The sequence below is a fragment of the Grampus griseus genome (genome assembly GCF_964374135.1).
Source record: "Grampus griseus genome assembly, chromosome: 17".
Lineage (NCBI taxonomy): Eukaryota > Metazoa > Chordata > Mammalia > Artiodactyla > Delphinidae > Grampus > Grampus griseus.
This window is the reverse complement of record NC_139011.1, coordinates 32,863,328-32,880,527: the sequence shown is the minus strand read 5'-3', so window position 1 is coordinate 32,880,527 and position 17,200 is coordinate 32,863,328. Positions and strand designations below refer to the sequence as shown.

Here is a 17,200-nt window from a genome sequence, read left to right as displayed (position 1 = left end):
CCCCACCAGCACACCATTTTACTTTCCCAGCAGCTAAGTGGTCTCTTCTATCATCCTTGGCTGATCACTAATAACAATCGACACTAACCTTTTCAGTGTAAGCACACTATTTATATTCAGCGGATATAATAGTGTGTGACTGCCATTGTAATTTGTTTATTAACTGTCCTGACCTCATTTGTTTTGTGATTTCTCATTTATCAGGAGTCCTGGGTAAATCCCCACATAATGCACCTCATGACTATCATGTTCTCCTACAGAATGAGAAATTGTTTGTGTCCATTAGACATCACTTTTGGAATAATCATCATAATGACAATAAATAAAACTAGATTTTTAGTTTCTTTCTATCAATACTAATATCATGTATTAACCAATATCTTCTTTAGCTGAATTTTGAATTGTTCAGGGTTTTATTTGTAGTCTTGTGAGATAATTTCTAATAAAGGGATATCTAATACAAGCCTGAGCAAAAATCTCTTAGGGTCAAGGGAGGGAGGTTAGTGTTAAGAATTTGAAATCTGGTAGAAAGAAATGTAAGCATTACCTTTCATTTTTTTGAGCTGCAGAATTCTCTTCTTGCTTTCATATGGATAGAATACTGATCTACATTAACAATTCCATGGATTTTACTGTAGGGTTTTGTGTGCATGTATCTGTGTATGTATGCATATTACATAAAAGTATAAACATCTTTTGCTATTTAGATAATCATTCAAATATCCATATTTTGTCCTACTTTCCTAACCTTTTAATCAGCAGCTAAAGCTCTTTAAAATTGCACCATACAGCTGTCATATGAACCAAATGTGTTGAAAGTGTTTTAACTCATTCTATTGAAAAATGAATATTAATGATGTATCTTGTAGGTCTCACCCTCGTACTGGGTCTGTCCAAACAAGCCCATCAAGTACTCCAGTGGCAGGACGAAGGGGCCGTCAACTCCCACAACTTCCACCAAAGGGAACATTGGAGAGAAGTAAGTTTTATTTCTATTTGTGTCATATAGGAAATACCCATGGAAGCTAAGGTGAATCAAGATTCTTTTTTACTACCTTTGTGTTAGCTTTCTTCTTTTGTCAGTGGAATATCTTAGCTGCATTTGCTAGTAGTTATATTTATAAATATATTTATAAATATTATATATTTTGCATTTAAATTTTATAATCTTTGCAGGCAAAAATAACCTATCATTATTGCTCTTGCACATTTTTCAAACTTTAATAAATGCGTTTTAAGAAGTAAACTTAATGCTCTTAAATAAGCAGTTGGGTGATGTTTCTTTGCTACAACTAAGTTTATGTAATTGTTGATAGTTACATAAAGTTTATTAGTAACTAGCCAAATCAATTTTCACACACTGCAAAGGACTGGTTAGCTGATGCACAACAATGGTGATCCTTCTCAAAACTGGAGTACCAGAAAAAGGTAATCATGAATATACAAGAAAGATGCGTGTTGTACTGATATCTTTAATACTTTCAAATTTTTGCATAAGAAGCACTATTTGCTTATACACAGATGAACGTACTCCCCAGACATCTGTAAATTCTTGGATAAAGGGCCTGTAAAAGCATGGATGATAAAATATAATAATTTTTAATGTCATTTTAAAAAATGGTCCCTTTATTTGGTAATTGGATGTGCTTTACCAAAACAAACAAACCAACAAACACATTTAAGTCACCGTTTAACTTTTCTTTAATAGATGATACATTCTGTGCCTTTGGAAATTACTGTTGTTTTTAACCCCTGTGCTTTGGCTCCCTTTTTTGTTTTATTATTTTGTTTTTCCTAGACAATGGAGTCAAGGAGATAGAACCTTATGAAGGTCTGTACATAAAGGAGGGTTTGTTTTGTGCTGACAGCCTTTTTAGGGGTTATGTGAGCAAAAATAAACCCAACTGCAATTGATGTCCCTCCACTGTATAGACCTTTATTACAGTAAAATTACTTTGTTTTATGATTCCAGTAAAGTATTTGACTTTTGTCTTACTTGGAAAATATACAAAGGAGTTAAATTTTTTGATTCAATCAAGTAAGAATGCAAAGAATTTAACTTCTTTTAAATCACAAGGTAAAATTTTCTTTTTTAAAAAATTTGCTTTTTAAATAGAATTTGATGTTTTGTGTAAGACTTTAACCAAAGATATCAATTGCAGTCTGTGTTTATGTCATTGAGGATGTACACCTAGTCTAGTTATATTTATCATCATATATTTCATTTTGTATTTATGATGATCTTTCAATTATTAAATTTGGCTTTCTAGAAAAGAAAGTAATTGCATTAGATAGTGATTGTGCTTTGTATTTCCTGCATCATTTTTCATGTTGTAGCAAGACTGTTTATAGTGTAACAAAGTTAAATATGTACAGTTTGATTGTCAGTGCTACATTATGACTCAAGAGAAAATATTGAATCATGATATATGGAGTGTCATACATTTACCAGGACAGTAAAAATTCCTCTGCTGATTATAGAATTCTGCAATTGACTTTGTAACTTTGAAGAATTGTTAACTGTTTTATTTACTGATGAATCTCCAGCACATAGAATAATGCCTGGCACATTATAGGCCTTCAGTAAAGAGTTGTTGAATGAATGCATGAAATATTTATTTACAAATTGAAAAGCTACTTCAAATAGTGTAAAAAGTACCATTAAAATAATCTTGTAATTCTATATATGTTTATAGTAAAATTCATATTTGTAACTTATTTTTAAGTGCATTGCATTTGAGCAGCAGTACTTTTATTGCCTTACATAACTTAGAACAAGTTGTGATCTTGTTAGTTGTAGCTGAATGATTTATCAACTCCTATTTTGTGGTCCTTTTTATTTACTATGTACTGTGAACTATAATTGTAAACAACTCAGTGCTATCGTGACTAATGGTCTGTTATACAGCCTGATAAAAAGATATTAGCATTTCTATAATTGTCAATTATTTACATAAAAATGGGAATGTATAATTTTAAAAGTACTTTCCATAAGGAAAGTTCTGTAATACATACAGAATCTTTTGTCTCCTCTCCCCACAATTTTTAAAGATAGCGTTTTGGCATCATTTGTTGGAATATGAAGTCAGAAACATAATTCATGCCATATTTTTTTCTAAATTCAGTTTTAATATCTTCTGTAGCAATAGTCCATTGAGATATTAGTTGTCCCATTCTTTGTAATAATAAATATACCAAAAAAACTGACATTAAAGCTGATATTTAAAAAACAATGCTGATATTGAAGGTCAGGGAAGTTTTTCATGGGCTTGTCAACAAACATTCTATTTTCTATCTGGTTTTGCCCTATAGAATCTATAAAAACCACAGTTTTCCTATAATGTCTCTAATTGTGACTTTTCCATTTTTATAAATAAAAGAGAGGAGAGTCAAAAACCTCTCTTATTCCTTCCAGTATGAAATAAAAGACTTTGGGGAGTTTTGGTTGTTTTGTTTTGCTTAAAAGTATGAATGATTTTAGCAGTGTTTTCATAAATATTGATATGAAGACTCCAGCAGATACATGATTGTATCTTTTCTTTAGCTTTAAAGGCAATATATAATATCTCCTTTAGAAGTCTTCAGCTTCTAACTGAAGTTAAAGGTATAACCCAAAATTGACTATGGATTAATGGTCTAAATTGAATTATGTTTGGATTATCTCTTAAAAAGTTTTCAGACTTTATAATTTTGTGACACTGTTTTAGAATCAAAGAAATGACATGTTTATTTTCTGATCCTGTTCAATAGCTGAAAAATGAACAAGTCCTAATTTAATTCCTTTTGACCTGGGATATATTTTAGTCTGTTAATTAATTTAAAACCTTATATATGTTGGTCTTGACAGTGGTACAGTATTAGTCATCTTCTTTTTGTCTGAGAGTCAGAGAAAATCGAAACAATATAATGAAAGTACAATGTACTAAACAACCGTAAGGCATTATTATTTTTAATTTACCCCTAACTTTGATGTGCTGGCATTTTATAAAAATAAAAACGAGTTTATAATATTATTTTTTGTTTCTCTAGAAGAAAAGTTATATAGTATTATTTTTCTAAGAGTATATCAAGTTTATAGATGAAGTATTTTGCCTGTCTTACAGTTATATTACATATTACAAATACTCACGGGCTACAATTTCTTTTTTAAATCAAAGTTATCATAAAAGGAGACAGTAAGATAATTTATTAACAGTATACTTATGTGCTTTCATAACATGTCAGAAACTCATTAAAAATAATCTATTTGTCTCCTTATTATCACTCATATCATGAATAATTTGAAATTCGTTGTTTTGTTTTACTTAAGAGTAACAGATGTACATATCTGGTCTTATCCTTTTCTTTACTTTTACTTTTGCATATACAGAAGTTAATGAAGTAACTGAGCATGTGGAAGAGCAGGGGGGAGAAAAGCAGGGTGAAGAGGTCAAGGCAGGTGTGTTTGACTGTGTGTCCAAAATAAATAATCAAATGTTTTAGAAGTATGACTTTTCTATTTCACGTAAGACTTTAGGCTCCAAATTTATAAATACAGAATAAAGAACAGATTGTTCAGTACTAATTTTAAAATAATTACTTAAATTTATTAGTGGAAAGATATTACATGAGCTAGCATCAGGGTATTTAATTTACCCGTTTGAACATTCTCCTTATTGTTTAAATCAAACTGAAGTTATAGACAATGCCTCTCACTAAGATTTATACTTATCCTTTACCCCAGCCTTACATTCAGTTCATATATTTACTCAAAAATGTTTTTTGGGTACCTACTAAAACACTGTATTTCACTGAGTGTAGGTTCATTGAAGTTCTAGTCTCTTCTCTCAACAATTTTGATTTTTTAGAGGTAAATTACAAGTAAATATAGAGCAGAATATAAATTACAAAATTTTAATTCTTGAAACTTTTAGAAACTATTATAATTTATCCATAAACTTTTTTCTAAATTAAGAACAATTAACTGTAGCTTCATCTTCAACCCAGCTCAGTATTGCGCTATTTATTGACAATCCTAATTTCTCCCCAAAGAGTCCTCCTTCTAAATGGAATGAAGACACTTCATTTTGGTGTTTTTAAGCCCCTATTATGTTTACATACCATAATTTTTGCCACTTTCTTTGTCAGAATATTTCTGAAAGTATTGTATTCATGAATGGTAGCATGTACTTTATGTGCCTTTTGTTCTCTTCTTTACCATTGTGTGAAAGCAATGTTATTATGTATATTGTGCATAAGATGTATTTTCATGGATGCATTCTTGCAGTAGTGTTTGTGGTTTAAGACAGAAAACCTCTTAAACTGCAATTGCAAATTTTTTAGTAGCTATTTTTAAAGTCATAAATGTGAGAAAAATCATCAGAGTACATCTGGTAATGAAAACAAAGGCAAGTTTAGACACATATTTATATCAATAAGAAAGTATAGCTATCTCTGTTCTGAACATATCGTGTACTAACTACTGGAATGTCACACATCTTCCATTTTCTTGAAGTGCTATAGGAATAACATTTTTAGGGAATACTGTAAGAATGAATTTCATTTTAATTTAGCTGTGTGGTTAATGTTTCCCTGCTTGCCCGTTCCTATGTATCTGAAACTAGTCCATACGAATACCAAAAGGCTTTCATACTGTTCACGAATTGGCTTTTGCAGTAAAGTCATTGTTAAGTATATCATTAGTTTGGGGACTTCAGCAGTAATTAATATCACTTTTATTTATTTTTAACTTTATTAAGATAAAGAAGTCCATTTATTGAGCCAGTTTGTCACCTATGCTTAATTCTCAAAATGAAATTGATAAATTACATTAGTTCTTAGAATAAAACCGTAACTACAATCTTCCTAACTTATTATAAAATGACTCGTTATTCCTCATTTTATTTTTGTTTTTTTTACTTTTCTATGGGCTAGGAAGGGTATACTTTGCTCTTCTGTTCATTAATGTGAGGTGTCATGTTAGTGCATGGATTTGTTTCTCTGGTGTGTGATGTCATCTTTTGTGGTGTGCTTGGTTTTTATTTGGGTTGTTAATGACCATGATTATTAATCACTGTTGTCTGTTTTCAATGTTATAAAGACAATGAGGGAGAAACACCAAGCCCACCTAATAATGGGAAAAAAGGCAAGTCTAATATGAAGTTAAGAGTGCCTTTCTATATATTAGACACTCTGTTTTGACATTTGTAATGTGCTTTCTTAAATAAGTATAAATAGAAGTATAGTCCCAATTTAAGTTATCCAATATTTAAAGTGTATTCTCTTTTTAAAATACATTTCTGAATACAAAATTTGTTTCTGAAGTACTTACCTTATTATTGGATCCTGTTACAACCCTATTCTATTGAAATGTATGGCATTAAAAAGTTTTGCTTTTTTGGTCATAAGGAGTAAGATTCTGAGGAAGATAGTTACGGTCATGATATTATGCATTTAGAAAAACACAACATGCATATTTTTCAACCCAGAAATTATTTTAAAATTGAACTATTTAAAAATATTTTAAAGTAGAAATCAACTTAATTATGAGTTCAACAGTATTAAACAAACATTTGTGATATTTGTAGATTTTTCACAGTACTAAAACTAATATTTGCAGTTTTATACATTATTATATTGCCTAGGCAGTTTAAAAAGATGATTGATTTTAATACTTATATTTAGTTTTTCCTATAATTATAAGTGACAATTCTGTCATCCCCCACAACTAAGTTCTGTCAAAAACAGTAGGACTGATTTTAAAGCCAGCTAAAGTTACATTACATAAAATGCCTATTGTATGCATTTTGACCTAACTTTGTTTTCAAAAAGATTAAAGCTCTTTATAAAACAAGAAAAAAACCCAAAAAACAGTAGGACTGTATATGTTTTGCAGTAATTGATAATCAAATATAGCTACACATGTTGATTTAGAATGTCAGCATTTTAAAATGGTTACATCAAAAAAAATCAGCCTTCTAAAATATCTTCTTATCCTAACAATTTCCCTTGTTATTGAGCCAAATTAAGAAATGCATAGTGTTGTGCTTCAGTAATTTAGTTGAAATGTCCTTTAGTTTTCAATATACTCTTTCTTCCCTGTCTTTATCTTTTATAAATAATGTCTACAATGTCACATTTAAGATTGATTTAGCACTAAAATAATTCTTCTTACTTTGGAGTGTTAATTATTCATTAATACCTCTCCAAGCATAAAATTCTTAAAATATGCTAGGTTATTATGAAAAGGTGAAAATTGTATAGCAAAATAAATAAAATTATATCACGTATTGTAATTAATGAATATTCTCCATAAAAAAACACAAAAATTTAACTGAGCTCCCAATGTCTGTTTACATATTTGTCATTTTTATCTATTTCTTGACCTCCATGAGTGGAGTAGGAAGATTTTGATTAAGGTGACACAATACCATTTCTTTTTTAAAAAGATCAGTTTGATTGTTACATTGAGAATAACCCAAAATAATTAAGATTAGAAACAAGGAGAACTATTAGCAGGCATTCCCAATAACCCAGGAAAGAGGTGATGGTGACTTAGACCAGAATGATAGGAGTAGTTGGATTCTGGATAGATATTAAAGATAGAACCAACAGAATTAACTGACAGGGTAGAAGAGATCCCATGATAAAATCCATGTTTTGGGCCTCAGTAATTGGGAAAATATGGAGTTTCTATTAATAGATTTGGTGGGAATATCAGGTGCTCAGGTTTGGATATAAGTTAGAGATGCTGTTAGACATGTAGGATAGGATGTCAAACAGGCAGTTTGAAATATGTTCTGGATTTCAGGTTAGAGATTTGGACTGTAGTTACAGGTTTAGGATTCATCCTTACAAAGAGAGACTTAAAACCATGAGCCCCATTGGTATCACTGAGAGAGCAAGCATAGGTAGCTAAAAGAAGAGGTCCAAGGACTATGAACCGAACTATTCTAACATTTAGAAGTTGAAACAATGAAGCAGGAAAGACTGAGGAGCATCATGAGTAGGAGGAGAGGTAGTGGGGAAACCGTGGATTGTAGTGTCTCTGAATAGAAATAAAGAAAGTGCTTGAAGCAGAAGAGAATTATCAAGACTGTGAAATGATCACTAGCTTTAGCAAATAGCAAGTCATTGTGCTAACCTTTATTAAGAGTAGTTTTGGTGGAGTTGTAGGGGGTAAAAGTCCAATTACAGTGGATTTGGAAGAGGAAAGAAATGGAGATGATATAGGCACCTTTTAAAGAGTTTGGCTGTAAAGGGAAGAAAGGAAATAGAAATCTAGACTAAGAGGATAGGTCAGGGGAACAAGAATACATGAAAGATATATGGGAAACTTTATGTTCATCCTCTGACTTCTAAATCAAGATCTGCCAATTTGTTCTATAGAGCCATCTGGCCCCAAGCCATCTGCCTATAGTTTGCCAAGACATTTATCAGTGTTCTGTAGCTTTGCTCCTAGATTTAGAATCAAGACTTAGATTTGGAAGGAACCTTATAAATCTTTTAATAAAACAGCTTTTCTTTACTGATAAAGGAGTAGAATTCTAGAGGACAATTAGCTTTCTTCAGTCCACATAGGAGCAGACCTCTAGTCTTGACTCCCAATCTTGTGCATTTATATACCATGCCTTTTCAGATGAATGGCATTCTCCTTGCATGTGTTTCAACCGTTTGTTTTATTTTAGATATTAGTTAACAGTTTAGCTCAATTCAACTGATAGCTGCTATTTTTAGTTTGTTGTCCTAGGTAGTCATTGAGGATGCAGTGATCAATAAGATATATTTCCTGCTTTGGGGAGCTCCCAAGGGAAAAATAAAACAGTAATAATATAATGATAACAAATGAAACATAGTTGGTAAAATTATTTTATAACATGTCACTTACATACAGTCTCTTAAGATTGTGATACGTATAGAGGAGGTAAGTTTTGAGGTGTTATGGGCATTTTTTCAGCCCCAAATATTTCTCCCACTACTTGTGATAATACTTAGTATTCTGATATTCTTTAATGGCTTAATTATTTTAATAATATAAAGCGTAGGCTTTCCAGAACACTGAAATGTAAATATTCCTTAGGGACTGACCCGAGTTATTATTACACACAAATTTCATAGGAAGCAAGTTAGAGCCTGTGAATGGAGAAAGTCAGGTGTAGGGAGAGAGATGCTGGAAAATGTGGAAGAGCACTGGGTACCTTCTAAGGGTGATAATGATAAAATCTGCCTTGAACTAGCCCCTGTCTACTCTAAATAACATTCCTTGCTATGTAGATATGCTATAAATTAACTTTCTTAAATAATTTGGTATATTTAAATTGCTTATAACAATACTTGTCACATAATAAGTACTATTATTTCTTGCTATAATTTTGTATTTTCAGCACAGAATCTGAAAACTTTGGATTTAAAGTGAAACTAAACCTGATTATGATCATCACTCTGAACCAGTTATTCAATACATATTACTTAGTAGTTTTGAGGAAAATAGTAACCTTGTTGCTATTCTTGATCACGTAGCTTGCATAAGAAACAGTACAAGGAGGAAAGAAATCAACTGGATTGCAGCATGAATTGTTGCATATTGCCCAACATTTGTACATTTCAATCCACATGTAAAACTCAACATGCAAATATTTAGCATAAGTCAAAATTGTTTAAACCATTTGGACTTTTCATAATGTTTAGAGAACTCCATTGGAAGTTAATAAATTGCATCTTAAACTCAGTTCTACTATTGAGCATATGTTCTCTGGCAAAGCTTTTAATTTCCCTGAACCTCAGTTATCTCTTCTGTATAATAAACTATCCTATAAGGATTTTTAACAGAAGCTAAGTGTTTTGGAGATGTGGCTAATAAATTGTAAAGTCTCAAATCATTTTGTTTTTAATTTATAGCTTATGTTGTTATTGTTGTTTGTTTGGTTTGGTTTTGGAAACTTAACAGGTATAACCTACTATTGTCTGTTAGTGAGCCATTTGCTGTGGGATTATAAACTAAACCCTAATATACTGCCTTCACAAGTCAGGTCCCTAAAGATATACAATGAGATGGAAGGAAAAATATTTTGATCCTTTGAGTCTCAGTGTATAGTTGCCTACATTATAACCTAAAAATACAGGTTACAAAGGAACCAAAAATAATAAAATAATTTTGACAGTCTTCATAATGGATGCTTGCTTCTGTAAGCATTCAAGGAATTGGATAGCATTTAGGGTGACAGGGTGTGGACAGGTTTTGTTTTGCTGCCTCTCTGTATTCTCATGAATGCTTCTAGAGTGAGGAGAATACCAATACCATGTCTTAATTTCCAAATTTGATATCTAGACAGGAATGGATTTTATAGTGGCATTGGTAGATATTTCCTAAGTACAGCATTCCCTGCCAACTTAGATAAATGACAATTTGACAAAAATTAAAATAGGACAGATTCAGGGATACTTTAAAATAGCAAGGAATTTATCATATATTTTATTCAATGACATCTGTCTTATGGAATAATAACTTGGTGACAATGAACACAATGGATTTGAAAGAGAAGAGACTGAGGACATGTGACTATTTAGGTTATTTCAGTAGTCAATCATATGATGGACTCCATCACTTAACTTGTAAACAAGTATTTTCTAATTTCTTTTCCTAATCTTTCCTTTCCTTCCTGGAGACCATTCCTCCTTATTTTTCTTTTCTTCCCCTTTTTCTCATTTTATTTCTTCTAGACTTCCGAAGCCTCAATTGACTAATCAGATTTAGGAGAGAACCCCTTCCACCTCATACATTTTTGCAAACTTCAGCCATTTTTCAAAACATGTCATTGTGCCTTCCTAAATACAAACCTAAGGCCATCTTCTGTTTGTTGAAAATAACATAATCTTAGGAAGGTGATATGGTACTACAGAAAGAGCACAGGTTTTGGAACCTTGGCTCAGGGCCTGCCTTTTCTAGGGAACAACTTTGTGACTCTAGGCCCTTAACCCAAGTTAGTTCATCTGAGAAAAGGAAATCTTATCATCTCTCTTTTGTTCCCAATATGCTTTTTTGAGAATCAAATGAGATAACGCATGTGAAATTGTTTGTGAACCAAGATACCTATTTAGTTCTTATCCTTATTAATCAGCTCTTTGTTTTCTTACCTGTAGAAACCACCTTATAGAAGGTCCTTTCTGTGTTTTATAGGATCAAATATGATGCTGTATGTGAAAGCAGATTGAAACACATAGTATTATACAAGTATAATCTTTTAATATAGGAATTTGTGCTCTTTAAATTGTTGTCTTGATGTAGGATTGGCTACATGGTGTGATGAAAACTAGCTGGAATATAGTTTATAGAAATGTGGGTTTTTAAAGTATCACTTAACCTCATAGTTAAGTCTTCATGAGTAAATTGTTTCTTCAAATTATCTAATAGTTATTAAGTCAATTTTTAAGCTTCCCTATCTACAAATTAAATTCGCAACTATTTACTTGATGCAGTTATCTCCCTTCTAGGATGTTTTCTGTACTTGAATGGATTTCTAGTTTGCATCTGAGCAATGTGACATATTCTCTCAAAGTCATACTTACAATTCAATTACATTATGCATTTTTCACTTTTACTCTTTGGTAGTAGATGTACAATATCATGGGCTACCACTTTGTACTTAAATTTTGATTTTAAGATCTTTATTATTTAACATTAAGAAGACTTTTATTTTTTAAATTACCGTAATAGTCCTTTAATAGAAAAGACTATCTTTAAGGTGCTGCGTACTTAGAGCTTTTTTGCTATTTTTTCTTTAGTGTAACTAAAACACTTTTCAAACAATTTGAGCATTTTCCTGACATAAAACTAGTTTGCTTTTAATTACATTAAATATTTCATTTTAATTATATGACCTATAAATTCAAATAGGGCTAGGTATGAGCTGTTCTTAGCATTGCTTTTTGGGTGATGAATTAATGAGTTGGTAGTCAGTTCTGTTCTTTTTATGACTTTAATTCTGTTTTAAAGTAGACACTTGGGTTTCAACATAGGATTTGATAATAGACACATTTAGAACTCCTGGAAAATCTTCTAGACTCAGTGTCTTAATTTTACCATCTCTGGTATAGGTTCTCTCCCATAAAACCTGACTAATCAGTGGTAAGAAGCCAGAGCAACTCTAATTTTAGAGCTGGAAATAACCTTAGAAATTTCAAGACCAGCTTTCTTACCTCAAATGTAACAAATTAGAGGCAGAGGGGCTGTGGCATTTGTCTAAGGTTATACCGCTAGTTAATGGCAGAAATGTTCCTAAAAGCCTCCTCAGCCCAGTAATTTATCTGTTACCTCCCTTATGTCACTGACAGCCTTGATCTAGGTCTTCTTTCATTGTTATATTGCCTGCTATTTTTAAATAGATGGTTATGAGTTTTTTGTTGTTGTTGTTACTGCCATATAATAGATTTTCTTCAACTAAAATGTTTGTCAATTCAGAGAAAGTGTTTAAAAATTAACCCTGTTATATGTTAAGATATTTTCCTCCACACTTCAGAAGATGCTTTCTACTGGTATATAGAAAGGCTGAACCATTTTCAAAACAAGCCATTTCTACTTCGATACACTCAATTTTACTTCAGAAGGTAGAGTGTCCTTCTTTTTTGGAACATCACAAACTTTATCAAATGGTGATATGTGAAACAACTTTTTAAATGACAAGTGTATAGGATTTTAGAAAATTTTATTTTAGGAACAACCCTTTATTGCTTGTGAAATCTTAAATATTATATATTGATAGATAACCCAAAGTGCAGGTTATTCAAAATCAAGAAATACTGTATTATAAATGAGTTTATTATTTTCCTCAACATGGGGAAATTAGTCTGTTGTTTTTGTGTTACTACAGGTTAACTTTGGTTAAGGAGCAGATGATTCCTTTGTTCTTTTAGCTAAAGAGGGCTAAACTAGTCTTGGAATTTGCCAGAAGATTTGTATATTCTTTAAAGGTTTTAAGATTTTTCTTTCCACTAGCAGTTGATTCAAATATAGCATCTTTATCCAGATTGTTTACCACTTGGGAAAACTATATTGCATCTTTATCAGATTATTTACCAATTACGAAATCAGGGGGTCAACTACACACCAAGGTGTAAATTTAACTCCCAAAGCAAGAAGTTTGTTTCCTTGCAGTAACTGATTTATGTTGGTCCAGACAAATGTCCTTTATTAATAACATTTATTTCAGGTATAGGAACTGAAAAACCCTTACACTTAATGCCGTCATTTCTAGCAGTATAAGTAATCAAAGTGGTGTATCCAAAATCATCCATATTTGATGTTGCAGTATAGCATACTTTTTTACATTTTCGATAGTGATTTTTATCTTCCTATTTATGTTTTGCTTAGCTTAATATTATAAAATAGGTTAGTATTCCACTATTTATGGCCAGAGGTGAATAAGTACCAGAGAATTGTTTATGGCATGGTGAAACTTCCTGGGGATTAAAATGTACATAGATAGTAACTGTCTACTTGACTTACTGCTTTAGAAACATGTGAGTAAAAAGAAAAGCAAGTGTATACTTAAGTGTTTATGAATGCTACTATGAGATTAAGATCAAATGGTGACCAGTGAGTCTTTTGATACATGACCTCCAAGAACCTACATGATCTGTACTCCCTCCACTTTCCATTCCATTACCTCTTTAACCTCGTCTTCTATGACTTTCCCTTTTGTTCACTCTGCTCCAGCCACAGAGACCTTCGTGCTTTCCTAGAACATGTCAGACATGCTCCCACCTCAGGACATTTGCATGTGCTGTTCTTCTACCTGTAATGCCCTCCCTAAATAACCATAGGGTAACTCCCTTACTTCCTTAAGTTTTTCACTCAAAACCTTCCTTCTTAATGAGGATTTCCATGACTAGTCTATTCAAATTTTCATCACACCCTGCACATTTTATTTACTTCTTACCTACTTCATGTTTGTCTTCTTAGTACTTATCAATATCTGTCACAAAATATTTTACTCATTTATCTTGTTTATAATTTATTTCTCCCACTAGAATATAAATTTTATGAAAGCATAGGTTTTTGTCTATTTTTTTTTTTTTGCTGTTGTATCCCCAGTGCCTAGATATGCCTGGGTTATAGTAGGTGCTGAATATATATTTGTTGAATGAATGAATATTATATTATGCTACAGATAACTCCAAATGATTTTAGATAAGCCAGGTAACTCATATTCAGTGATACCAAACTGTTAATAGTTTTTATTGAAATAATATCCCATAGCACATACATTTTTCTGTTGTTTAACGAAAGTACCAAATATGGTAGTAAAATAAATAGCCATCTTATCATATACTAAAATGTTACAGATTTTCTCTTGATATATATGAAAATCTCTGCATTTTAGTTCCATATAAACATTTCATTTCACCACATTAAAGTAATGTTTAGCAAAATGTTTATTTCTAAAATAAAATTATTTAATATCAACTAAGAAGAAAACTTTATTTGACATCATTTAAATCATCGTTTTCTTCATATCTTCAAAAATTCTTTTATTGCAAATAGATTTTAGAATTTCCTGGAAGCAAACTTAAATGCTTTGGATTTTGAAATCTATAAAACAATTTTAAGTGTCACATTTCTATATTTAAAACATTAACTACGTACTACTGAAAGCTTATGAGAGAATTTAGGGGAAAAATATTAAAAAATAATTATATCCCTGAAGTAATTTTAGGCTCTTATTACACAAATTATCTAATGTTTCTGACAAACTCTGATTATTTTTTTTGATTTATACTAGAAGTTACATGGGAAGACCAGCAGAAAAATGTGAATGGTACATTAAGTGATGACAAACCATTGCTGCAAAAGAAACACGAATCTGAGCCAGGTTTGTCAGGATTTGGAAAGCCCCTGAAAGCATGAGGCGATAAGCATTGCATTTCATGCTTTTTAAATATGTGTGTGCTTGTTGTACCTCATTTTTCTCACTTTGGTGTGAACTTTAGACTGTGTAGAGTCTGTTTAGATTAAAGTGGTGAAAACTTTATTTCAAGATTTGTTTAGAAAACTAATTACACATATTTTTGGGAAAATAACAATTATTTTATTATTAAGATTATTTCTTTAAGAAAAAAAATGACTCACTTAAGCACAAATGATAACTTAACTTATATATTTGGTTATTTTGATCCAAATTAAACTACCCTCATGAGAGGTGCTTACGTCCCTAAAAAAGTACTATAGAAAACTCAATATAATTTTTTTTAAAGTTTGTCTTCGTAGGCTGTTCCTTATTTTTAATTGCAAATGCTATCGAGATATCTTACCAATTGGTAATGATTTATTTACAAATTCTGGAGCTAAAAATATTACAACAAAACCAAGATGGAATGATAGCATAGTATTCTAATTCAATAAAGAGCCTCTTCAAACCATTAATTCTACCAATAAATTGAAATGAAGTGATTTTATTTTCTCTCTCTTTCTTCTCTTTTTTTGGGGGAGATAAGATTAATTAAGCAGAGGACAAAAACTTGAACCAGGAGTAAAAGGAAGAGAAGCAAAATGCAGAGATAACCAATCAACTTAATAATCAGTACTACTTTTAATCAGTAATTGGATGAGAGTACAATGAAAATTTCATTCAAAATTTTAGAATACAGATGGATTTTTTTATAACACTATCATCATTAAATGGCTGAGTCTATAGTAATAGGGTTAATGTATTTTTATGTGGTAACTTGGTTCATGTTAAATCTCTGAAACATGTAGTTTAAAATATGTCAATATATAAATTAAACTGATTTATTAACAAGTATTCATTGCTATCGTGTAGTATGCCAGGCATTATGGTAGGCACTTAGTTACTGCGGTAGACGAGAACGATGCCGCAATTGCCCTCATAGAGCTTACATTCTGGCAAAAATATGTAAGTTAAAAATAATTATAACTAAAGATTTAGTTATTATAATTGTGATAGTGCTATTAAGGATAATAGGATGTTTTGAGAAAAAGTATTATGTTACATAAGTCTGGAGAGCAAGGAAAAATGCCATAGTGCAAATGGCTTAATCTGTGAATTCTCTTTTAGTGAAACAGTTACATACTGAAAATAAGTAAATAAACTGGAATTCACATTGCAAATTTAAACATATTCATGCAGTTGTAAGAAAAATATCTTACCTGTTTTTTCAAATCTTCAATTAAGAATCACTTAGCTTATTTGGAAAATAATAATTAGCTTAATATATTTCAGAGGATTTTAAAAAGTAAACAAAGTATAAAATGGGTTTTATGTTATGATTTATACAACAAAAACTATTACTCTCAAAGTGTCTCCTTGCTGTGTTGTGTGATGTAGGTTATCCTTGGTCATAAATTATTATTTATTTGTCTTGTTTGCCATCATTTCTGATTACATGAATATGTTTGTGGCCATATATATCTATGGTAAATAAATTACATTGAGTATTAAAGTCATGAAAGAATGCAATATTTGCTAAACATATTTTTAAATCTCACAAACAAAATTTTTTAAAATTTCCTTTAGATATTATTAATTTGTGTATTCTCATATATTGCATTTTTTTATCACTTAAGCCTTCTAACTGAATATAAACTATGTGCGCAGTAGAGGAAAATTAATGTAATTAGAGTGCCTTAATGTCATGGTTTAAATTGCTTATAGATTTTCAATCTTGGCAGTTATGCATTTTCCTATATACTGGGAAATTCCTGGAAATTCAAATCCTAAATGTCGTGAGTAAGTATGCAATATGCTAAGGCCGTATGCTTTGTTCAATTTTAGTGTTCGTAAATATTTTTATTTGTTTGTTTCTAAAAGTGAGGTAGGATATGTTGAGAATATTTTTAATTATTGAGACTTTGGAGTGATAGAATGGGAGGAAAATAGTGGGATATCAGGTGGGGCTAATTGCATTTCAGTAACATGTTTATGAGCCTGGGCTTTACAGAAGACATGTTTGGATTCATTCTTTGTTTTATATTTAGATACATCTACCATATTAATAATTTAGTAATTGTAATCAGGGTTTAAAACATAATTTTTATTCACTAAAATCTGAGATCATCTTCCATTAATAGTCAAGGATTCTTCATCAGAGGATTATTGTAGTAAACTTGTGGCATTAGAAAAAGTTTGTAAGGACTCGAACCCAAACCCAAGATGCAAAGTTAGCTATGTATCAATAACATATATCGTTATCTTTTCCTTTTGGTGTT

At 31.1% G+C, this 17,200-nt stretch overlaps 1 protein-coding gene across 28 annotated transcripts in view; it reads left to right on the top strand.

The window, feature by feature from the left end:
* RIMS2 (regulating synaptic membrane exocytosis 2) overlaps positions 1 to 17,200 on the top strand; it is a gene marked incomplete at its 5' end in the record, with an annotated part of 569,746 nt that overhangs the window by 384,814 nt on the left and 167,732 nt on the right. For 18 of the 28 annotated variants that reach the window (XM_082675035.1, XM_082675011.1, XM_082675034.1 and 15 more), the window contains one exon: positions 870 to 979. In XM_082675035.1, the coding sequence (XP_082531161.1) occupies positions 870 to 979 (110 nt within the window). Of the gene's footprint in view, positions 1 to 869; positions 980 to 1,798; positions 1,832 to 4,369; positions 4,439 to 17,200 lie in introns of all 28 variants that reach the window. The other 10 variants (XM_082675015.1, XM_082675036.1, XM_082675033.1 and 7 more) reach the window with 2 other exon arrangements.